Genomic DNA, 26,109 nt, shown 5'->3' with positions numbered 1-26,109 from the left:
TTGTCAAAAAATGTATTGTTTCCTCTCAGGCAGTCTTTGTTTTCATCAGAATCTGCTTTAATGGCTGAGTGTGTAAAACACAAAGGATTTTTCTCCAGCAGTCGATGCTGCCCTGTTATGAGAATCAGAACATGGAACAACACAGCAACAAGAACAAGAGACGTTTCTATTTGTAGGAACTACTCCTCATAAAATGTGCAGGATGTAAAATCTATGTAGAATAAGTGTCAATCATGCAAAGGGAGCAGTTTAAAGTGACGAATTTTGTGGTCTCCAAAATACAAAAACACTTAAATAAATAAGTCAGTGATGAACGTCCTCTGGATTTTCCCAGAATTCCAGATTTTTGAATTTTCATGAAAATCCCTCTGGAAAATTGAGGGAAAATAGCCTAAAATTAATCCAGATATTAGTTGACAACTGTGAACGAACATGCCTTTGAGTTCGTTGTTTCGCTTATTTTGTGTAGTCTGGACATTAATTTACATGTTTATTTCACAAATTTTGTTAACTAAACAAGCCTGCTCCAAAACAACCGGTTTTCACTCTGAAACAGGAAATCCAAGTTAACCGTACTGAGCATGTACGGACGTTAGGCAAAAAGCGCATGTTCAGAGCTGCTTCGCCTACTGCGAGCACATTTACGCCGAAAGTCATCAACATCATGAGCCCTGTCAAAGGAAATTCAGTTACACAAGGGGTGATCATTGCGTCGATGGCAAGGCAGTGTGCCGGCGTAAAAAAAAAAAAAAAAAGACGTTAGACTATCATCCACTTTGTCGCTTAATTCAGGTGTGGCCAATACGTCGCACGCACGCACATAAAGGCACGTTCTAGCAAACCGGCCTCCTATTTACGACAGTCCCGTAGTGCTTGTCCCCGCCACAACAACACATCACGATTGGCGACAGGAATGTTTCTTACAATGTATCGCTAACTTGTTGCCACGAACGCCAATTATGTTGAACTAAACTTTCAGCGTTTTCCAAAAATTGCGGGTATAGATTGTTCGTGTTTCTTCCTTGACAGGCCAGTGCATTTAACTTTTCTTAAGATAAAGTTTGCCAGATCAAGAATTTTTACTGATGAAAAAATTTAAATACCGTTTTACATCATGTTCTACTAATACCAGTTGAAATTGGAAATTATCATTTCTGAGTTTGAAATTTTTGTTTTCTATTTTAGTTATGTATTTGTATATTCTATTTTTAATTTACAGTTATCTTATATTAATCCAGTAAGTTGTTTTAAGGCCATCCCTAATCACACCCGCAACTTTATCTGCAAGCATGACCGACCTCACCTATTTTTCGTGTGTGTGTGTGTGTGTGTGCGTGTGTGTGTGTGTTTGTGTGTGTGTGTGTGTGTGTATTCATTATACTATTAGTATTACTAGATCTATATCTGAGATAGTGAGCAATCTGGTCGAGTGTATCAGTACAACGCGACTGAGACTTCGTTAATAGTAATTACTACAGAACAACTTCTCTAACATGTTTTAATTATATATATATATATATATATATATATATATATATTTTTTTTTTAAGGATAGTTTAATGACAAATGTGATTTTGTGCTATCCAGTGATAGAGGGATGAAAGGCAAAAAAATCTGGGCTTGGGCTTTGGGGAGCTTCTGCCCAATTTATTTTTTTGGTCAGGACTTGGAAATTTTACTTTCAATTTTTGTCTGAATTTTGTTCACCGATATTGCCAGAATGCACCACAGCCATCTTTTTTTCCAAAATTTCATTGGGGGGCATGCCCCCGGACCCACCTAGTAGGACTTCACACCTTCAGTGGTCGCATTTTTATTATCAGGAATTTTCACAAAAGTCCACTTTCATCTCTAATAAGTGTGTGTGTGTGTGTGTGTGTGTGTGTGTGTGTGTGTGTGTGTGTGTGTGTGTGTGTGTGTGTGTGTGTGCCCCCGTGTGTGTGTGATTGACATCTGTTTTCAAGACAATGAGTTCAAAGGTAGAAGAAGCAGGTGGTGATGTGTAACCAACTACAGTATGTACAAAATGAGAACATAGTGACACCATCCATTAATTTTCTGAGCCACTTATTCTCACAAGGGTGCTGAAGCCTATCCCAGCTAACTAAATCCAGATGTTTTTGCCAGCCAGCTGCCAAGCCTTTATTCATTTATATGTTTATAGTTTCTCTTTACATCGCAGAAGTATTGTCATTTGGCTGTCTGCTGTAGTACAAGAGCGGCCTCAACTATAAGAGGCAAATTGCTTGTGTTTTTCACATACTTGGCTCATAAAAATGATTCTGATTCATGTTGTGTACAAAAGAACATAATCTGGGTGGGAATGTAAGGAATGAAGTTATGTTGTTGATTTATGATTTTCTTCTGTTTGAGTGGTTTTGTTTTGAAGCTCCTACAGGTGGATGTGTTTTTATTTCCAGATGAAACAGAAAGTTGTTCTTTGGCGATGGTGAATGTGCAAATGTAAAACAGACCTAAACGGAGAAAATGGTTAACAAAGGTAAAGGAAAGAAAGAACTGTTATTAGATGGTTCAAGTGTCTGTTGAGGAAGGAGACAAGTTCTTACGGTGGTCATAGGAATGACAGATATTCAAGGCGATTTGATGACTCTGTATTCTGGACCTTAAATTCAACCAGGCTGCTACAATACCGTTTGTTTTTTTTATTTTTCAGCTTTTCAAATCAAACATAATTTAGGGGTACTGCGATGTTCATGTGCGTGTGCAACAGTATATCATAGTAATAAAAAGTATCAGACCAACTCTGACAAAGTGATGTTTAGAAGCTCGAGATTTTTTTTTTATTTCCATGAAAACTAGTCAAATTGGAGGTGGTGAAATTCTGCCCGAGCGCGACTTTATATAAAATGAGTTTGTACTGCCCTTTCAATAAATTAAATTTTCCACGCCAGCTACGCAGTGAATTTGGTCTCCACTGCTGCCATTGATCGTTACATCAAGACGGCTCAATTTTTGTGATGGAAAAAGTGTCTCAGGTGCAATTAAAAGTGATACTGCTACAAGATACTATATTAAGATCATTTTTTTGGGAATAATAGACCATGTAAATTATTTCCCCATTTCAATAATGGATTTTTTTATACTCGTGGCTAAAGACCCGACTTGGACCTGAGAGAAGTATTTCGCCCACCCCCACCCAAACTATTATATGTCCATTTTGTACTATTATGTCATTTGGAACCCACGAAGCTCTCGTCCTTGGCACCTGTGCAATCCATTTTTCATGACAAACCGGGACACTGAACATTTGTCCTCTGTCACAATAAAAGTCATTCATTCAGTGGAAATCTGCCACAATTCTGAGTTTCTGAGTAATAGCACTTCCTCTGCTACATTGTGCAGTTGCAGTTGAATACTGTGAACAAATTAGATTTAACCACTTTGTGTTTGTCATTTGTCTTGCAGATGTCAGTGAATATCTTAATCCAGGCTGGCACCAGTCAGTGCCCAGTCACATCAAAGAAGAAGGTGAAGAGGTTCAATGCATTAAAGAAGAGAAGGAAGAAATCCTCCATGTGAAAGAGGAAGAACAGGGGGAAAGCATCCAGGTTCCATCCAGTGGTGTCCATTTGAAGAGTGAAGATGGTCAAAGTAAGCAGAGACAAGGGACGGAGCATCCAACCAGGAACACCTCAAGTGATGGAGACCATTGTGAAGGATCACAAACAGATAGTCATGATGATGATGAACAGTCAGAAGGTGATAGGACATGTCACGCTGCCAACAAATGCTGGAAATGTCCTCGGTGTAGGAAAACTTTGGCTTGTATGAGGAATTTCAAACAACATGTAAAAATACACACAGGTGAGAAGGCTTTTGCATGCTCAGTTTGTGATAAAAGATTCACTCAGAAGGGACAATTAAAAATACACACAAGAACACACACTGGTGAGAAACCTTTTTTCTGCTTAATTTGTGGTCAAAGATTTACTCGGAAGGGAGATTTAAAAAGACACACAAGAACCCACACTGGTGAGAAACCTTTTTCATGTCCAGTTTGTGATAAAAGATTCACTGAGAACGGAGATTTAAAAAGACACACAAGAACACACACTGGTGAGAAACCTTTTTCTTGTCCAGTTTGTAATAAAAGATTCACTGAGAAAGGTAAATTAAAAATACACACAAGGACACACACTGGTGAGAAACCTTTTTCCTGCTTAGTTTGTGGTCAAAGATTCACTCGGAAGGGAGATTTAAAAAGACACACAAGAATCCACACTGGTGAGAAACCTTTTTCATGTTCAGTTTGTGATAAAAGATTCACCGAGACAGGACAATTAAAAATACACACAAGGACACACACTGGTGAGAAACCTTTTTCCTGCTTAGTTTGTGGTCAAAGATTCACTCAGAAGGGTGATTTGAAAAGACACACAAGAACCCACACTGGTGAGAAACCCTTTTCATGTGGAGTTTGTGATAAAAGATTCACCGAGAATGGAAAATTAAAAATACATACAAGAACACACACTAGTAAGAAACTTTTGCCTACTCCCTTGGGTCAAACATTCTCTTCTAAGTACAACAATCCCTCATTTTTCGCAGTTAATGGGGACCAGAACCCTCCATGACATTGTGTACGCAGACATGTCCTGGTAGCTACATTTACTGACTGTTTTTTCTTTCTATTGAGGACTATTAACCCCAATCATGGCTCCAAAGAAGTGAGACTAGATAAATTCTTTGGGAAAAGAAAAGAACTTCCAGGGGGCTTGTCACCCCCACCGAAGAGATTTGATGGTGAATAGTTTTGCGTTGCTTTTTTCTTGTCCTTTAATAATGCTCTGTATGAGCATTTCTGCATTTTTGTTTTGTTTCCAAGATTTTGTTAACTTGATTTACAAGTTAATGTTTTTGTATGTTACTTTTTGTAAAAATAAAAACGAATTTTGTTTGCTTTTTCCCCCCTCATTGTTGCTTGTTTAAAGTTATTCTGGACTTTTGTGAATTAAAAATAAATGCTTACAAGGCTGGGTGCTGAGTCGCTACAGATACGGCAATGCACCCCCAACCGAGCCTACTCTTCTACTAAAGCATACAGTTTAAGCAAAAAATAAATATCTCTTCAATTATTTCATTATATGAAGTATTTAAACTATACATGTATTTCTACTATGCAGTGTATTATCAGGAAAAGCGAAAAATGCTTTGAAAAGCCCATTTTTTGGGGGCTTGGAACGCATTATTTCTTTTTCCATTAATTGTAAAGGTAAATATCAATTTGGATTTCGAACAAATCCCTTCTCAAACCGCCTTCTGGAGAAAACGTTTTCTTTCGGGTTGTCTCGTGAGGGGTCGGCACAGCGTGTCATCTTTTTCCCATCTATCTCGTGCATCTTCCTCTCTAACACCCACTGTCCTCTCTCACAACATCCATCAACCTTTTCTTTGGTCTTCCTCTCGCTCTTTTGCCTGGCAGCTCCATCTTCAGCACACTTCTAACAATGTACTCACTCTCTTGTCTCTGAACGTGTCTGCTCTCTCTTACCTTGTCTCCAAAACATCCAACTTTGGCTGTCCCTCGAATGAGCATGAGCATATGTTCCCGTGCTGTCAAGGTGTTCAAGGATGAACTGCAGACACATGTTGACTGGATCATTCATGGACCTGTCCAACTTTGGCTGTCCCTCTAATGAGCTCATTTCTAATCCTATGCAACCTTTTCACACCAAGCGAGAACCTCAGCATCTTCATTTCTGCTACCTCCAGTTCTGCTTCCTGTTGTTTCTTGAGGGCCACCGTCTAATCTGTACATCATGGCCGGCCTCACCACTCTTTGATAAACTTTGCCATTCATCCTAGCGGAGACTCTTCTGCCACGTAGAACAGCAGACACCGTCCGCCAACTGTTTCATCCCGCTCGGACCCGTTTCTTCACTTCCTTACCATACTCACCATTGCTCTGGACTGTTGACCCCAAGTATTTGAAGTCGTCCACCCTTGCTATCTCTTCTCCTGGGAGCCTCACTCTTCTTCTTCCGCCCTTCTCATTCACAGGCATATATAGTTTTACTTGGGCTACTCTTCATTCCTCTCCTTTGCAGTGCGTACCTCCATCTTTCTAATTGCTCGTCTGCCTGCTCCCTGCTTTCACTGAAGATCACAATATTATCTACGAAGATCAAGGTCCAAGGGGATTCCAGTCTAACCTCGTCTGTCAGCCTATCCATGACTACCGCAAACAGGAAGGAGGTCAGCACGGAACCCTGATGGAGTCCCACCTCCACCTTAAATTCTTCTGACATAGCTACGCCACATCTTACCACTGTTCTGCTGCCCTCATACATGTCCTGTACTAATCTAACATGTTTCTCCGCCACAAAAGACTTGCGCATGCAGTACCACAGTTCCTCTCTTGGTACTCTGTCATTGGCTTTTTCTAGGTCTACAAAGACACAATATAGCTCCTTCTGACCTTCTTTGTACTTTTCTACGAACATTCTCGAGGCAAATAATGCATCTGTGGTACTTTTTCTAGGCATGAAAACATACTGTTGGTCGCAGATACCTCCGTCCTGAGTCTGGCCTCCACTACTCTTTTCTATAACTTCATTGTGTGGCTCATCGTCATTCCTCTTTAGTTTCCACAGTTCTGAACATCGCCTTTGTTCTTGAAAATGGGGACTACCACACTTTTCCTCCATCCTTCTGGCATCTTCTCTCCCGCTAGTATTCTATTGAATAAGTTGGTTAAAAACTCCACAGCCATCTCTCCAAATTGCTTCCATACCTCCACTGTTATGTCATCAGGACCAACTGTCTTTCCATTTTTATTCTGTTCAGTGCTTTCTAACCTCTCCCCTTACTAATCATTTCCTGGTCATTCATGCTTGCCTCTTCAACTCTACCTTCTCTCCCATTGTCTTCATTAACTTCTCAAAGTACTCTTTCCGTCTACTTAGCACACTACTCGCACCAGTAAACATATTTCCATCGCTATCCTTCATCACCTTCACTTGCTGCACATCCTTCTCATCTCTATCCCTCTGTCTGGCCAACCTGTTAAGATCCTTTTCTCCTTCTTTCGTATCCAACATGGAGTGCATGTCATCATATGCCTCTTGTTTAGCCTTCGCCATGTCTCGCTTTGCCCTACGCCGCATCTCACTGTATTCCTTACTCCTCTCCTCAGTCCTCTCCATGTCCCACTTATTCTTCGCTGATCTCATTCATTGGATGAATTCCTGTATTTTCTACCACTAAGTCTCTTTACCTTTCCTACCTTTGCAGTAGTATTCCAGTCTTCCAGGATCTTTTCCTGACCATCTCGATCCTTTCTCACCTCTTTTCGAAAGGGCACACAACATTCTTCCTTTCTCAACTTCCACCACCTCTGCTTTACCTTTTGTCTTCTTAATCTTCGTACCCACTACCAGAGTCATCTTACACACCACCGTTCTATGCTGTCGAGCCACACTCTCAAGAATTTCTACCTACACCTAGCAGATTAACATTTCTGGGGGTGGGTGTAGAAAGCCTGGGCAACCAACCTAACAGTTATGGAATTCGTATGATGAACGCTCATATATATTTGGCACAGTTTTACACCGGATGCCCTTCCTGACACAATCCTCTGCATTTATTCGGGCTTGGGACCGGCCGGCAGGTAGCACAATATTGTGCTGCCCAACGGGCTCCAGATAGTCAAAAAGAAGAAGCAATCAAACAAAGTCAGCACACAAGATGCACATTTCACATACTAGCTAATCTATGCTAAAGTTAAGCTCAAATGAAATCACATAAACACATTCAGCACATAAGGTACACAAATCACATGCTACCGGTGTTAAAATATAAAGGATATGGCAATTTAAAAGGATATGTGGATGGAAGAGATTCAAACCACAATGGCCCTCGCTCTAGTCGTTGAAGGTTGAGTCCAATTTCGATGTTTGGTTCTCATTGTAAACTCTATGTAGGTAATATTGTTACCACGCTAGGCTAACTTGGGCCGGGCAGCTTCAACGCGAACGATACGGCACCTATTTGGGTACTAAGATAAGACTTGTTAAATTTCCCATAAGTCCTCATGGCTTTTATCGTACAAGTTATGAAGTTACTTACGTTCGATGTTTCTTCAACGTCCATGAATTGATCACAAACACGTCTCTTTGTTAGCAAGCTAAACTAAGGAATACTTGGCCAATAAGCAAGTTTAAGTTGGCGTATCCCCTCACCCAACTTCTTATGAGTACTCACTATCCTTGTAGTATACGTTATGTACATTTTGCAGGACGTGTAGATACTAGCGTTTGATGTTTTCCTTCTCAGCAAATATTAGAAAACAGACGCGTTTTGTTGTTAGCGGTCTAATCTAGTGTCAGGTTCACCAATCAGACATTCATTAAACAGGACAAAAAAAGGAAGCAAAGACACCAGTTCAAGTCTCGCAAGGAGAGAGGAGAGGAACTGTCTCGTACAATTCACCACTGCACTCTCTGATTATCCTCTCCTCAGCACCTGTATTTATTTAGTTTCAAGACGCCCCTTATTTTCATGGATGTTACAAAAAGGAGATGGCAAGCAAAACAGTTGGAAACAAAGTGTACATGTGTGGAAGATTGCTGAATACATGTGTGGTCATCATTTCTTTAACAGGCAGCAGTTCTAACAGTTCCAAAGATTAGATGTTTTTGTTCTTGCTATCTCCTGCTAGGAGGCTGCCACGTTATCTAGAGCAGAGCAAAGAATTTCTTTATTGGAAGCAGATGTATGATAATTATGATCACAATTATTCCTACACTTAGTCTAACTTGGGCCCAGCAGCTTCGACATGAATGATAGGGCTCCAATTTGGGTACTAAGATTGCTCAGATGGTGATTTTATTCCACTGAAGTCGTCGCCAGGAGCGTCCTATGTCAAGTATTCACAACATTTGGTCTAAATTCAGCAGTATTTATTGAATTACGATCGGGCTGGTCAGAGCCTTCAGTTTAAGCTGCTACCAGTTTGAAGACCGGAAGCAAGCCACACGGAGAAAACTGATTGCTTTAAAAAACTTCTTCACTGTGATAAGACAACAAGCGTCTGCCTTACAAAGCTTGCCTAACAATATGGTGTCATAAACAAAAGGTCATGTGGTTTTGTGACATAGCTGCAAAACCTCCATAGAGAAAAACTATTGGACACGGCCAGTGGTGTAATTAGTGCCTGAAAACCATACAGCTGTGTAGTGCATTCCGAAACCAGGGACCTTTTAATCTTCAGTCTAACGGTCTCCCAGGTGAGCCATTTCAGCTTGGTTCCTGAGAAAGCATCGCCTGGTTGGAACGCCTTTAACTGACCTATAAACCCATGCTGAAACCAGGGATTGAACCAGAGATGGTGATGATAATAAATGAAGGTACGTGAAAAAAAATGAGACACTTGGCATAGAGGACGCGTATTTATTGCTGAAGTGGATGTTTTTGCCGATAAGAAATTGGACTGTGTCAAAGATGTTCCTAGAAAAACAGCTAATACAAGCCTGAGGAATGTAGAGAATGATCTCAAACCAACCAAGATTGTATTTCTCGCGAGGGACAGATGGAAGACACCATGTGTGAGTACGCTTTCTCGACTGCCAAAGTGATTGTCCCTGTCTGCTCTTTCTTTATTGCATTCTCAGGTCAAAGGGTTACATGGTTACACAGTGAAAATGCTGACACAGATGGCTACACCAACAACACATAAACACTAAGGTACATGTTTCTTCAAGGCTGCAAGAGTGTCCTGATAAACCCACAAGAGAAAAACCATGGCATTGTTTAAAGACATGTTTATGGCATTTGGGAGTATCCTCTTGCGGTAGAAGGATGTTATCTCCTCCCAGTGTTGAGGAGTATCTGCTTAAGGTCAGAAGGGAAACATGCTGAGGTCAGGATGGAGACATCGCTTCCCAGTGTTCAGGAGTATCAGCTTGAGGTCGGCAGGGGGGCATCGCCTCCCAGGTGTCACTGGGTCACACTTGAAGACACACACGCAGCTCACAGAGAACAATTCAAACTAAAACTAACAGAAACAAACACATGATAAAACAATCCTAACAGCAACTATAGTAGTAATGATATACTTTTATCATGATAACTAACATAGTAATAAATTCTTTATCAGACTGTTAATTCGCTTCCGCTTGTCTTGGACAACTGGATATATACATGTAGCTGGAGAGTAAGTCGTCAAGATTTACACAGAAAAGTTTGAAAGCCTATAAAAGTCTGGACGTATACAAATACTTCATTGGAATAAATCCGACATAGTGACGGGTTGACGGCTTGTGCACGCAAAAGCGTATTCAGCTACACGTGAACTTTTACTGCAATCCATCGATCTTTTCAGCTAGTATTCCATGCAAATACCAATATTTAAATAAATGACCCCTGGTTTTACACAAACTCTCATTCATTAACTATGATTGAAAAAAAAAAAGACGGAGTCATCTCCACAGAACGTACATGGAAGCGATTGGAGCCATACATTAACCTGTCTGCTGCGACAGATGGTTTATTTTCTTTTTTTAAATACACATTGTTCTCAAATGAGCCAACTTGGCATCATCAATACTTCTTTGTAATTTGAGATGATAAAAATAATTCCTACCTGCAATGAAGCGATGGCTACACTGGCATGTGTGTATTTTGGTTGGGCACCATCCATCACGTTTAATTTCCGAAATCTATCGATATTTTCTGGTCTTTTTAGCTAGTATTCCATATAATGGCCTCTTTGAATATCTGTCTCGCCTGTTGTGACAACCAACAGCACAACAGGTCTTGAGCAATTTGAAAAATCTGCTCTGGTTCAACGGCTCCCGCAGTGCAGAGGAGCTAGATTTGATCGGCAATATGGCGGTCCGTGCAAACTGTGACATCATGTGCAGGAGCTCTGTTGGGTTGCCAACCGTTCAGAGTGCACCCCGCCTCCTCCCTGCCCTCCCATGACCAGAGTGAGGATAAGTGAAGCGGAAGATCAATGAATACATGAATTATACAAACAGAACATTAGAGCAACAACTGCAATTATGCTTTCAAAAAAAGTCTTCAATACAGCGGGACCACGATAATTGATCCATTATATAGTTGGCTGTACTTGGTTACTTTCCACCATTGGGGTCAAATTTTCAGACTCAAGTCTGAATTCACATGGTATGAACAAATGCAACACAGTAAATAAGATAGCTAGGAGTCAAATATAGAATTCTTTGATCTATACTCAGATGTGTTATCCAATAGCCTCAGAATGGCTTCAACCCTTACCCAAGCCCATCTTGAGGATTGTCACGGTGCCATGCAAACTATAAACAGCAGCACTATAAAAATCAACTTGAGGGATTCATTCCCACCATGACCCAGGTTTGAACCGGGGTTGCTGCAGCCTCAACACTGTACTAGTCACTCTTTGATCACAGTGGGCCTAGGATGTTGACTTGGCAACAAGACTGAAGCCAGTTGAATCAGCACCAGTTAGACTGGGAAACCCTTGATAGGTATTAGAGTGTCGATCAAGTAAATCATAACATTTTACTGTATTGCTCAGAACATGAATAAACATTTTATACAGATTACCATTTCAAGTCCCTTTACGCTCAAATCTGTCACTCTACCCACTGGATCCTATATTTTTGTTTTATAAAATAAATATGGAAGCCATAATTGATTAACAATAACACAAAAATATGATTAGTTCATTTATTATGCATAATCATTTTCATCCAATTTCATAGAAGACTGAAATATCTATCCCACATAATGTTCTTGACCAGTCTGACCTCTTCACTGCCCCCACGGGGTCACCTAGGCCCTTAATGACCCTCCACAAGTGATCTCAATGCTTCTTGCTGTTGGTAATAACAATAATCATTGGAAGAGATATATTCTTAATACACAATGGCAATCCATGTAAGAAAATACCATAAATTTCAAACACACCCACCTGGGGGTTTCACGCTTCCTTTTATCAAAGAAATCATGCCCATTTGTATATTTCAATTGATGTATAAAGTGTAAATAACAGAGTCAGGCCACACACAGTAAACCCGGCAGAGATGTTTTCAATAGATAGGATCTGAAGTATTTCACAAGATTGCATTGCAAACTGTTCGGACAACAAATATATGGTTTGGTCGGTGCAATATTTTGCTATTTTCCCACTGAGCCCAACTGTAGTCGTGCTCCAAAGAAAAGATCTGACAATCCTTGCACATTATGGCCCACATCTGACGTTGGGACAGGCATTTATCACACAAAGTGTACACAAAACGTAATTTCTGACCCACAAAATGCTTATTGCTGAAATTCAAAATTAACATTTTTGCTCAGAATGCCACAGAGTGAAATTGTAAATCTGGAAATTATCAGTTAATTTGGTTAAAGTAGGGATTATATCTGTTGCTTATTAACCAATACAGAACAATGGAACCCTGATCAGTTAGCTGTCTGCAATTCAACTGGCTACAATTGACTGTCTGAAATTCACAATCTAAATTCAGTGTTCAGTATTAAGAGCACCTGAAGTAATTAACTGAATTTAGACGGTGGATTTCAGACAGCAAATTGTAGCCGGTTGAATCTCGGGAGACTGAAAATACTGTTTGTGTTTGAATTTTGATTGAAATTTTTTATATGGTATATTTAACATTGAAAAGTTAAACTGAAATATAGCTATTGAAAATATGATCACTTTGAAATATTGTGAATTTTACAACATAAAATTTTCAGTGGCATTTTTAATTCAAATCCCGGTGGCACATATTTTCTTACAAAGAAACAGCACCCTTTGCATCTCTTGTCATGAAACTGTCTGAGGTTTGCTGGCCTCATTAAGTCTCAAGAGGTAAAAGTATGATTTTTCCCAGCATGAGGTCTCAGATTATCCAAATACCAGCCATATGGCCACGTGGCAGCAGTGCCAAAAGAGAGACAGTTGTCCAAAATAAGGAGAAATGCGGTCATTGCAGAGATCAATAGGGTGACATTTGGGTTTGTACCCAAAAGACAGCAGCAGAAATAGTCTAGTTCAGGTGGTCAATTAAATCAGTGATGTTTTACACAATAACTCATAACTCAGTTCCTTCCAGAATCTTATTTAATGGCCAACTATTTAACACACAAGGAATTTGTCTCTGGCAGTCAGTGCCACCCTGGTCGGACATTGAGTACTGAGAAAAAAGAAAAAAACATGAATAGACAGTCAATTCTACAAGCTTAAAACAGTCCCATTAATTTTAATGTTCTGTAACTTAGATCCCCGTCCTTTGAGTTTAAGTTTAATATGGATACTATTGGAGAACCAAGGCAAAATATTCATTTCAGTCTAACCTTCAGGCTGAGAAAGTTGAATACTGAACTTTGACCAGGCCACCTAAAAATAAAATAGATTGGAACTCAAATTCAAAAAGGCACAACCCAACAAGTAAGAAAGCAAGGTACTTTTTTTTTTTTAATTAAAATCGTTCAAGCAATAATCACTTCAGCAGGAATAGCCAAATGTGGCAAATTGCATGGTCCGGGTTGTTCAGCCGTGCTCTGGACACACAAGCTTCTGGACTTTGGTGGAACAACGGCCTGCATACAGGTTCTGGCACATCAGCTGGGTAGAGGCCTGGATTCTGTGGAGAACAAAAGTTAACAATGAGGTGCTCTGTCTACAAGTAAAAGTAACACATTGGTAGACTTACTTTTGGGGAACAGAATTCACACTCAAGTTTTCCCCACTTGTCTGTGCAAGTTGTAATAGGTTAGACAAAAGGCATGATTCTTAAAAATTGACATGGAACCAGAGCCATTTATATATGGATCGGTTCATCTAGGATTAGTCATTAGCATGAAAGTAAACTCACAGCTCTGTCTGGACAGCGAGGCGTGCAGGGCACAAAAGAATTCCTAGCACCTATGGGACACGTGGTCTCAACCAGGGCAAACTTGAGCAATGTAACCGTGCCAATGGATGGAAAAACTGAGATGGGAACAGTTAAAAAGGATGTGACTGAGTAAGCAAAATGTGGGAGAAGAGGGGAAAAAAAATATTATCCCCCATTGTCACATGAGCCACTTCCATAAAGATGAAGTAGTTCTGGTGTTGACTTTCCCAGTTGAACTTGACCACAGAGTCATCCACAGCCTTCACAGCTGTTAGGTCATCCAGAGGTAACAACTTGGGGCAATACAGACAAACTGTCTCCAGCTCCTCGTTGGCAAGTTCTGCGCACAGGTGGCACGTTAAAGTAAAAAGCATGGATCTTAAAAAAAAAAAAAAAAAAAAAACAAAGTCAAGATCCGATACCAGTTTAGTGGTACGACAAAAAAAAGGTGCATGTGTTCAGGAGCTTGGAACAACAATCCAACATTTGTAACAGGAACTTCAAAATATTTCACGCTGTCTCCAGTATGGCTCCAAAATGAAATTTGCAACGTCAAAAATTTCTCTGGTCTAATCTAGTTATTGTTTTTTTAAGATAGAAATGTTACATTTATCCCAAACCTACGTTCCACGTTCATTTAGGTTTAATCAAGTCATTTAAAACAGTGAACTCTGCACCTCACTCAAGTTTCAACTAAGGTTTCTCTGAACCCGCCGACCCTCTAAAATATATCTGTTCATCCCGTCACCACAACTCGCATTGGTTATCAGGTTTGGGGTTGGTTGAAGTGACATTTGGTCTGCATGAGCTTCACATTCACATCTGTATGGCAACCTTCGGATACCTCGATGGAGGAACAGACATGATCCAAAATTGTTTATTGCCACAAACAGCCATCTCATAAGTCAACCCTTGTCGGACTTTCTGGTTAGGCTATTTGATTCTATGCACACCATTCTAGTCTGTTACATTTGATCAAAATGTTTTAAACTCAATATTAGCATTAAAATTACAACAGATTTGAATACTTTCCAAAGTGGGCATGCCACAGTGCATTGAGGAGAACCCACACACCACGTTGAGTGGAACCATCATGATTTGGCTACTAGTGATGTTACAAGCTGTGCCAGCGCTTAAAGACCTATATGCAAAAAACAGACTTGCTTCATCTGGGGGAGGGGCCAAAAATGATATCTGAAGCCTTGCTTTCCCAGCTGCACCACGTGAGAGAATTGGGACGTGGTTCACTGGTTACAGGCTTGATTTCAATGTTTTAATGCCATGTAGGACGTTTCTTTATTTTTGAAGAATCCATGAAAATTTCCCAGTTCTGTACATTATTGTCCATGTTACACAAGCATGCATCATCTAAATTCCACACCCACTGTAAATATAGGAAGTGACAATTTGGGGGAGAGGGGGAAAAAAAACTTTACAAGCTTTGAGGAACAAATTTAAGACCTTCAACTTGGGAAATAAAAATCTCCAAATATTATTTTTACTCAGAATGTGTGTATGTGGGGTTTAACCTTTTAACACTGGGCTGGAATCTTTTATAGATATAAGATGTTCATATTTTTGTTGTTGTTGAATTTATAGATTCTTACACTTTGTCAAGTCATCATTTTGTATTGAATGCTTTGGTTGGCAGATGTCATAATTGACCCCTCCGTAGAAATTGCGTAATCCGCGTCGGTGACCAATCAGAGGCCAGAAATCTGCATAAACCACGCCCCTTGTTGGCATCCGGCATTACCTCAGACAAAGTCGCATGGTCCAGTATAGCTTTTGTTAGCGTTTTATCACGTATTTGGGTTCCTTAACAATAGATATGGTTAATAGGTGTAGTCACGGACTTTGTAATAGTGACGACAGGTATCCTGATGGGCTAGTTGGCGGAGTTCAATTTGTACCCTTTCCAAAACCGAAGACCGGGTACGAAAAATGTCTTCGATGGATCAAACTTTGTGGAAGACCGCATGATCAACTGAATCCATCTAAAATGAACCGGAACAGATATGTTTGCACGAAGGTAAGCCCTAATTTTTTTTTTGATTTTCAATACATTTCTCATATAAATGAATTAGCGGTTCTTTGCTTGCATAACATAGCTACGTGTGAATGATTGACACACTTGATCTGTGTTGAGCGATACTTTGCGAGGACCTGACTGCACAAACGTGTCTCTTTGTTGGCGGCTAGCGAGCTAAGCTAAACCGGACTAGCGAGTCCTAAAAGCCTTCGACGTGCACAGAGACACCAAGACTGAAGGAAGGATGTTTGAGGACACTAAATTAGTGATTGTCGTACTCGGTCGGGACTTACGTAGGTTTGGCACTAATTCAAGAATAATTATTGAGGGGAGCGCGTGACGTTACACAAAGAAAACGAGAGAAACAACTCATAAATCAAGCCTCGCCTTCTTTTCCTTCATACGGCGTTTTAAAAACGGCTATACAGATACACATACAGATCCGCGTCACTGACCAATCAGAGGCCAGAGATCTGCATAAACCAAAGCCCGTTTTTGCTCCCGCCATTTTCTCTGACAACATCGAATGGTCCAGTATAGGTTTAGATAGCGTTTTATCGCTTATTTGGGTTATTTAACAAAAAATATGGTTAAGAGGTGTAGTCACGGACTTTGTAATAGTGACGACAGGTATCCTGAAAGGCTAGTTGGTGGAGTTCGATTCGTACCCTTTCCAAAACCGAAGACCCAGTTTGAAAAATGCCTTCGATGGATCAAACTTTGTGGAAGACCGCATCATCAACTAAATCCATCTAATATCAACCGGAACACATATGTTTGCACGAAGGTATGCCCTATATTTATTTTGATTTTCAGTAGATCTCCGCTGGCATAACACTGCTGCGTGTGAACGATTGACACACTTATTCTTTGTTGAGCGATATTTAGCGATGATCGGACTGCACAAACGTATTGATTTCTTGCTGGCTCGCGGCCAGAAGCTTAACCAGACTGTGTTTGCACGAAGATATGCCCTAAATTTGATTTTTAATACACGTCTCGTATAAATGAATGAGACGTTCTCCGCTGGCATAACACTGCTACGTGTGAACGATTGCCACACTTATTCTTTGTTGAGCGATATTTAGCGATGATCGGACTGCACAAACGTATTGATTTCTTGCTGGCTCGCGGCCGAAGCTTAACCAGACTGTGTTTGCACGAAGATACGCCCTAAATTTGATTTTTAATACACGTCTCGTATAAATGAATGAGACGTTCTCCGCTGGCATAACACTGCTACGTGTGAACGATTGCCACACTTATTCTTTGTTGAGCGATATTTAGCGATGATCGGACTGCACAAAAGTATTGATTTCTTGCTGGCTTGCGGCCAGAAGCTTAACCAGACTGTGTTTGCACGAAGATATGCCCTAAATTTGATTTTTAATACACGTCTCGTATAAATGAATGAGACGTTCTCCGCTGGCATAACACTGCTACGTGTGAACGATTGCCACACTTATTCTTTGTTGAGCGATATTTAGCGATGATCGGACTGCAAAAACGTATTGATTTCTTGCTGGCTCGCGGCCGAAGCTTAACCAGACTGTTTGCACGAAGATATGCCTTAAATTTGATTTTTAATACATGTCTCGTATAAATGAATGAGACGTTCTCCGCTGGCATAACACTGCTACGTGTGAACGATTGACACACTTATTCTTTGTTGAGCGATATTTAGCGATGATCGGACTGCACAAACGTATTGATTTCTTGCTGGCTCGCAGCCGAAGCTTAACCAGACGGTGTTTGCACGAAGATATGCCCTAAATTTGATTTTTAATAAACGTCTCGTATAAATGAATGAGACGTTCTGCGCTAGCATAACATTGCTACGTGTGAACAATTGACACACTTATTCTTTGTTGAGCGATATTTAGCGATGATCGGACTGCACAAACGTATTGATTTCTTGCTGGCTCGCGGCCGAAGCTTAACCAGACTGTGTTTGCACGAAGATATGCCCTGAATTTGATTTTTAATAAACGTCTCGTATAAATGAATGAGACGTTCTCTGCTAGCATAACACCGCTACGTGTGAACGATTGACACACTTATTCTTTGTTGAGCGATATTTAGCGATGATCGGACTGCACAAACATATTGATTTCTTGCTGGCTCGCGGCCGAAAGTTAACCAGACTGTGTTTGCACGAAGATATGCCCTAAATTTGATTTTTAATACACGTCTCGTATCAATGAATGAGACGTTCTCCGCTAGCATAACATTGCTACGTGTGAATGATTGAATGAAATCAGAAGCATGGCGTCTCTCTCAGTTAAGAATGTATTGTATTTAGAATCTATAATATATCATTGATTTCAATGAAATCAGAAGCATGGAGTCTGTCTCAGTTCAGAATGTATTGTATTGTATTTGCCATTTTTACTGTTTGGTCTTACGTCAGTGCACGTGGCGTGACGTCACTTCAGGGGGCGTGGTTAAGTGCCCTGAACGGAGGGGTGAATTCAATACATCACACATGAAGGGACAGCTGCCTGTCATTATACACACGGCCAGCAGGTGGTATCATGTCCAAATGAACCAAGTACCTTCTCAAACAAAGGCTGCAGGAAACTTCATTATCACCATCACTAGTTTGTATTTATTTAAAAGAAGGACGGGGATAACTATTATTAGCTTGTATGAATACATGAAAATGCCAACCACTTGATATTTGCTGCTCTGGACCTCCTGCAGCTTGAAACTGAATCCATGCTTGTGCTTTCCATTCATGTGTCAGACACCGTAACACGCAGCCGCCATCACGTTTTCCTTGTCACAGGTGACTGGGCGGCCGAGATGGCACCACAAGTAGACCAGAAAGCGCTGCAGCACGCCACAGCAGAACTACAAAGAGGTGAGTCCTCAGGATGAGGACAAAGAACATGAAACAGCATACATGACACGCGACCCAAATTTAACCAGGCTGAGGACCTCTGAGGACCAATCACAGTGGAGGACAAATGCCCAACACCTGTGTCCTAATTAGTGGTGGTTGTCATTTCAATCAATCACCTTCCTTCTCCTTAGCTGAGCACTTTTGGAAAGAAAACATTAACTGGAGTATCAGTTTTAAAAATACAACGTGTTCCAAAAAAAAATGTATACATTGAATAATGATATTTGTAAATTCTTGTTAAAAATTGTTTGAATTATAATAATTTTTAAAGTTTTTATCCATCCATCCATTTTCTTTTTGCCGCTTATCCTCACGAGGGTCGCGGGGAGTGCTGGAGCCCATCCCAGCTATCATCGGGCCTGAGGCCGGTACACCCTTAACCGGTTGCCAGCCAATCGCAGAGCAGATAGGGACAAACAGTTGCACTCACAATCACACCTAGGGGCAATTTAGAGTGTCCAATGAATGTTGCATGTTTTTGGGATGTGGGAGGAAACCAGAGTGCCCGGAAAAAACCCACGCGGGCACGGGGAGAACATGCAAACTCCACACAGATGGGTCCGGGATCGAACCCTTGACCTCAGAACTGTGAGGCCAACTCTTTCCAGCTGAGTCACCGTGCCGCCAAAAATATGAACATTTTTGGAAAAAAAACATGTACCTTATAAAAATTATATATTTTTAAAATTTACATTTTTCAGTTTAGAAAAATCACTGGTCATAGATTTATGTTGCAAGACAAAAAAAACAACACTTAAAGTATTTTTTCAAGAAAATATTTCAAAGAAAGTAGATAGTAGATGTATGATGTAGAAAAACTGTAATTTTATTATAATAGTTTTATGGATATGAGTATTTAAAATGGTAGATGTGGTTTATAAAGGAGTTCTTGTGTTATCAAGAAAATGTGTTATCTGGTTAGTATTTTAAAAAGAATTTTTTAAAATATTTTTTTCCACAAGAAATAAATGTTTTCAAGACCAGTTCCTCATTATGTCAGAATTAGTATTTTATTTTTTCAAGTGAAAGGTTGTACTCTTCTGACAATATGGTTTCAATAAAATCATCCACCCAATCATTGCTTATCCTCACAATGGTCGTGGGAGTGCTGGAGCCTATCCCAGCTATCTTCAGGCAGGAGGGGGGGGGATACACCCAGAACTGTTCACCAGCCAAGAGCAGGATACATACAAAGAAACAACCTTTCACACTCACACCTAATTTAGTCTTCAATCAACCAATCCACCAATCATCCATGTTTTTGGGATGTGGGAGGAAACTGGAGTACCAGGAGAAAACCCACGCAGGCAGAAAGAGAACATGCAAACTTCACATTGATAATTTGCCCATATGTATAGATATGTTACTGGTTGTTTGTTTATTTGTGCTCTGCGATTGGCTGGCCAACAATTCTGGGTGGACCCAACCTCTTACCTGGAGATAGCTAGGACAGGCTCCAGCACTCCCACGACCCTTGTGAGGATAAGCACCTGTGAAAATAGATGCATGCACAACACGGTGGGTGACTGGTGAGCACATCTTCTTCACAGCTGTGAGGGCCAGGGTTCCAATTCCAGCCTTCTTTTTGTGGCGTTTACATGTTCTTCTCATGCCTGAGTGTTTTTTTTTTCCCAGGTACTCTGGTTTCCTCTGGCCATAGAATTACTTTGAAGTGAACTTTAGATTTCCTTTGAAGTAAAATTACTCAGGGACGTTGTCTATCTTGTTTTCTAAGATCAGAGGTGAATTCTCATCACTCAGGTTTTATCTAATGCAATGCTAAAATACACTACATTTAAAAAAAAAAGCCCGCTGTATGGGGTGTTTTCGCTGATGTCACATTTGTTGCTGAATTACCCACACACCACTGCGCGCCGCCATTTCACCTCTCTACCTCACGCGTACCCAGTGGAGAAGTCTACGGAATACTCTCGGTTATTGTTTGTGTTTTTGTGTTTCACGGGCGTCTCGGGGATAAGAGAGGACTTGCTAACCATCAGAGAGCCTTCCTCTGACTTCTGACTATACTTCGACAACTCTCGCCAATTTTCTGAAGCTTTTTCCAGAGTTGCTAGTCGGCGCGCTCTTCAAAGTCTCGCAATCCGTTACACAAGTCCTGTTGCGTAGGTGGGGACATCGTCTAACATTTCTGACGAAAGACTTTGGACGTTCTGTGGCTCTATGCTTCACAGAGACTTGGCTTTGTGGACGATTACCCGACACTGCTATCACGCTGCCAGGTCTCAACCTCCATCATGCTGATGTGTCGCTAAGCTAACAAGCTTAATCGATACTCTTTTCGGAAGGCCAACATTACAGTTAAGATCGTTTTTTGTTAGTCACTTGAAAGATTTGAGAATTTTGTGAACTACTGGATTTGTACATTCTTTTGTCTTTCTGCCATTTTCATCAAATTTTAAACGAATAAACTTTTCACTTTGCTTGTGGTGAACTAACATACAGGTTTTACCTTTTGAAAAAAAAATGAATAAATGGAGTTTGCCTTGATATTAAAAAAATAATATTCCACCGCCTTTCGTTTTCCGTGTTACCATACAGGTAAGTGCCCGTATATATCAACGAGGAATGGTACACGGATGTTACATAGCTCAGCACACACTGCAGCAATTTTCATTAGCTACAACAACCTAAATATAAAAAAAAGACTGAACTAACCATTTACGAAGTGTCTTGAGCAGACAGGTGTCCATCCCACTGCTCCTCCTTTGTGATTTCTGTCACATAGAGTAAAAGATCAAGGGCACAATATTGTCCTGAGTCCCATGATGTGTGTATGCCAGTTTGCCTGGGAGTCAGTCTGGGCTTGATGTGCTGTCGGTCGTGTCTTTACTAAATGGAGTTAGAAACATAATGTCATCCATCTTGGGTATGTATGAGTAACGGGAGCTCGCCAATTGAAAATTGCCGCCGTTCAAGGCAACACAACAGGTGATGTCACGTGAAAAAACCCATTTAAGGGGCTATAAAGCTTGTGGACCTACGTCATAAAATCACGTGACTCGCCTTATTGCTGGTCAAAGAAAGTGTTGCAAGTTAATTCCGTTGAGACGAAACGAAAGTATGTCTTGTAGCACGACATCTAGAGTTTTGTCTGATACCGTTAAACATTTAGAAGGTGATAATAAAAAAAACAATAGAGAAACTTGGCATAAAGGACCCATATTTAATGCTGAAGTCAATGTTTTCGCCGATAAAGTGGACTGTTAATTCGCTTCCGCTTGTCTTGGACAACTGGATATGTATCTGGTGAATAAGCCATTGAGATTTACACAAAAAAAGTTTGAAAGCGTATACTTATACTTAGTTGCTGGATCTGTCCTCAATCAGGAATAAATCCCAATCAAATTTCTTCAATACAAATACCAATATTTAAATAAATGACCCCTGGATTTACACAAACTCGCATTCATTAACTATCCATCCATCCATTTTCTTCACCGCTTATCTTCCCAAGGGTCGCAGGGAGTGCTGGACCCTATCCCAGCTGTCAATGGGATAGGGTCCAGGAGGCGAGGCACACACTGAACTTGTTGGCAGCCAATCACAGGGCACATAGGGACAAACAGTTGCACTCACAATCACACCTGTTGCAATTTAGAGTGTCCAATTAATGTTGCATGTTTTTGGAATGTGGGAGGAATGCTCGGAGGAAACCCATGCAGGCATGGGGAGAACATGCAAACTCCACACAGGCGGGTCCAGGATTGAACCGGGGACCTCAGAACTGTGATGCCAACGCTTTACCAGCCGATCCACCGTGCCGCCCACATTCATTAACTATGATTGGAAAAGAGGACAGGAAGCGTATTGCTGCCACAGGTTAACTTCCGTAAAGCTCTCTGCGACAGACAGTTTTTTTTTTTTTTTTTTAAATACGCATTGTTCTCAAATGAGTCAATGAAAATATAAATACTTTTGGATAATTTGAGATTGGGAAGAACAATTCCTACCTGAAATTAAGTTATCGCTAAACAGACGTGTGTATTTGGTTGGGCACCATCCATCATGATTAATTGCTGAAATCCATTGATCTTTTCTCATCTTTTAAGATGGTATTCCATAGAATGATATCTTTGAATATCTGTCTCGTCTGTTGTGACAACCAACTGCACAACAGGTCTCTGGCATTGTGAATATTCTGCTCTCATTCAATGTCGACACAATGTCGAGCCGCTCAGGTTGACTAGCAATATGGCGCCGTGAAAATGGTGACATCACGTACATGAGCTCTATAGCGCTTCTGAGGACCATCCTCAGGTACGTCGAGTGACTCAACAACAGCACCAGCAATGCTATCTGAATTCCATTCAACTTGTTGTGTCCAAACCCAGATTTGCTGCTGAATAGCTTGGACTCTGTCAAGTAACTCTTGCATGCTTACTTCCTGTTTTCCCCCACAGGATATTTATTTTCAAGCACGGTAAGGCGTGTGTTGAAGTGCCGCTTATATTTGAGCTTTTACTCATTGCAATTTTATCATTACAAAGTCAACACACAGCAGAACTTTCTCTCTCCACAAAGCCTGTCCAGTTTGCCGAAAACCACAGTGCTCGTCTTTTTTTTTATTTGAGCAAATGTTATCAAAAGTGCCTGCACACATGTCATCTATGGCAACTCCACTAGGACAAACTGTCTCTGCCACGTATGTGTTGCTTACGGGACAGAAATGACATGTAGATTATGTCGTTATGAGGGCTGTGCGAGGCATATGCAACCATCAAAACAGCCTGATATGGCTGGTAGGTACAGAGGTTCCCGACCTTTGTGTTACAGGATGGTGTGTATTATACCACAAACCTACAGTGCAGTCTCCAAAGTCAAACATTTGGGTTCAAACTAGCATGGAATGTATTCATTGAATTGAGGTGGGTTTATACAATTAAATAAACCAGATGAGACTGAAAGTTTCTGATTGTGTAGTGGTACACACCTGACTTTGGTGTGGGCAGACCAGTTCTCAGTGTAGTTTGACTTTTGCCTGATGTTACCTGGGATATACTCCAGCACTCAAGCAACCATTGTGGGGATGAGTGACTTAGAAAATGAATGGATGGATTCGACTGAAACATACCAGGATAGATATGTGAAAGGAATAGATTTCAAGGACACATTTTCTTGGTTGCCTTGAGCCCTAGCAAGAGTTGGTCGTTTTTTTTTTTATCTCCACTGAGATAACCGGAGCTACTTTTATTTTCACACATGCACACTTTTACTTCCCATTCAGTGTACGTGCAGACACAAATCCTAACAATGACGACAGACTTCGGTATGAATAATAAACCCACAATCCATTGCATATTTAACTTGCCAGTAAACTGTATCCTTTTTCCGGCCAACAGAAACTGATATTCTCCCTGGGGGACCAGCGGTTCAGAACCACAGATGAAAAAGAGTTGGCACGATCTCCATGTGGGTTTTTTCCGGCCACTCCAATTTCCTTGCATACCATGAAAAAAAAATCAATGGGAGGTTGATTGAAGAGTCATCATCATCATCATCACCATCTCCTCTTCACTTTTTAAATATTCACTAATTTATAAATAACAGATTTAAACACTTTAACCTTAAATGAAAACTGTAAATGAAGTGTGCAGTGCTGTGCATGAATGGTTTAACGCTGAAACCGGAAATTAAAGATTATCTTGACAATATGGTGGTGAGTGAGGGGTGACTCATTTGAGTGCAAGAAGACCAAGAAACCCATGGAAGGAAAAGAAAAGCAAACTAAGCGTCCAGGCAGCTTTTTGCCACTAATATTTTGTTGTTTTTGTGTATCAACACTAATTCCACAACAGTGTTATTTTGATTTCTGCTTTTTTGCTTTAACTTAAAGGTCAAGTGTTGTCAAACGGATGATTTTTGGTATATTATTAATGAAAAACCCACACCCAATATGGTCCCATGTGTTTTTTCACCACAAAATATGATTTTGACGAATATAGCTTTTTGTAACTCTCGCAATGAAAATCCGCTCAGGGATTTGTTTTCGAGAAGAAGCAGGAAGTGACGTAAAGGACAGCAGCGCCCCCCTCGTGGACTCGTTTGTTTCCATTAGTTTTACCGCCGGGAAGGTAGCTCGTTTTCCTTCGTGTTAGCCAAAATGCCGGCTCATTGGCATTGGCTGGACATTGCTTGAACACTCGGGAGAATGGAATTACCCTTCATAAGTTTGAAAGAGACCCTGTTTGTTGGGAAAAATGGATTGCACGGGTGCAGAGAACGAGAGCTTCGTGGGTTCCAAATAACAGGTAGGTGTGTAAATAATAGTTTGGGGCGGACCACGTAATCGGTCTCTCTCATAACGTAGCAAAAGATCCGCGTATGAAATGTGTTGATGTGCCCATACAGCTACTAAAAAAACTAATAGTTTGGGGCGGACCACGTAATCGGTCTCTCTCATAACGTAACAAAAGATCTGCGTATGAAATATTTCGATGTGCACGTCGCCCAGCCAACAATGTCTCGATAGTGTTCATCAAGTACTGCGGCGACTTTGAACATACCCCTAAAAGCAACATAGCTTGGTTCCACCTCCTCCTTATATGCCACCACAGGCGCAGAAACTCAACCACACCGGCTGAGGCGCTGTGTTCGGAAGTCACAGCTTCTGCGAAAGCTGCGCGTCGGGCTTTGAGACGGGGACAGCTCTGAAGAACCCAGGCGAGAATGCGTTAGGGTTAGGGATAGCATAAATTGCCCCGGCTCGACTATGACTAAAGCAGCACCGCTCGGCTCTGTCATAAGCCACACCGGCCGGCTGAGATGAACCGCGATGGCTCATATCCGCCACGGGAGTGGATCGGACGGGATGGCGTGATCGGATATCATCTGAATATTGCTCAAAACAATAGTGTAATATTGCCCTGAGGGCTCAAAAACAATAGTGTAATATTGCCCCGGTAACTTCACTCAGTTGTGTTCTTGTTGTCCTTTTCGAAAAGAGCTTCGGTGTCAGAAGGGGCGTCGGAAAAATCCGAATATCTCTGTTGTTCGGCTTCCATAGTAGCAGGCACTGCCCGTTTTCAACGGCGGAAGTGACGATGATGTCAAGGATAGAGGACGCGACTAATATGGCGACTACTTGGATGTCGAGGGACACTCAATTGCGCAACTTTGTGCATGGATGACGCGCTCTCCGCTCACTTTTTTTGTGTGTAGACATTGAAGTGAATCCTGTTATATGTATTTTTCATTACAATATCTATTTTAGAATGTTTATAGGGATGTGAGTCCCAGTTTAAATTTGCAAGGAAAGTCAGGCTTGAAAACTTGTTTCTCCTGAATGAGAA

At 40.9% G+C, this 26,109-nt stretch overlaps 1 protein-coding gene and 1 long non-coding RNA gene across 7 annotated transcripts in view; both read left to right on the top strand.

Moving 5' to 3' along the window:
* Positions 1-4,935, top strand: part of LOC133493615 (zinc finger protein 180-like) — a 33,057-nt gene extending 28,122 nt beyond the window's left edge. For 5 of the 6 annotated variants that reach the window (XM_061807159.1, XM_061807157.1, XM_061807156.1 and 2 more), the window contains one exon: positions 3,427-4,935. In XM_061807159.1, coding sequence (XP_061663143.1) covers positions 3,427-4,595 — 1,169 coding nt within the window. In that variant the 3' untranslated portion in view covers positions 4,596-4,935. The remainder of the gene's footprint in view (positions 1-3,426) is intronic. The other variant, XM_061807161.1, reaches the window with a different exon arrangement.
* A 4,297-nt stretch (positions 4,936-9,232) lies between these two features.
* Positions 9,233-24,442, top strand: LOC133493661 (uncharacterized). The gene is made up of 4 exons (XR_009793091.1): positions 9,233-9,368; positions 9,633-9,705; positions 18,683-18,757; positions 24,160-24,442. It is a non-coding gene; the product is annotated as an uncharacterized LOC133493661 (long non-coding RNA).
* Positions 24,443-26,109: the final 1,667 nt, after the last annotated feature.

This window comes from Syngnathoides biaculeatus, chromosome 20, assembly GCF_019802595.1.
Source record: "Syngnathoides biaculeatus isolate LvHL_M chromosome 20, ASM1980259v1, whole genome shotgun sequence".
Taxonomy (NCBI): domain Eukaryota; kingdom Metazoa; phylum Chordata; class Actinopteri; order Syngnathiformes; family Syngnathidae; genus Syngnathoides; species Syngnathoides biaculeatus.
This window is presented reverse-complemented; position numbering and strand designations above follow the sequence as displayed.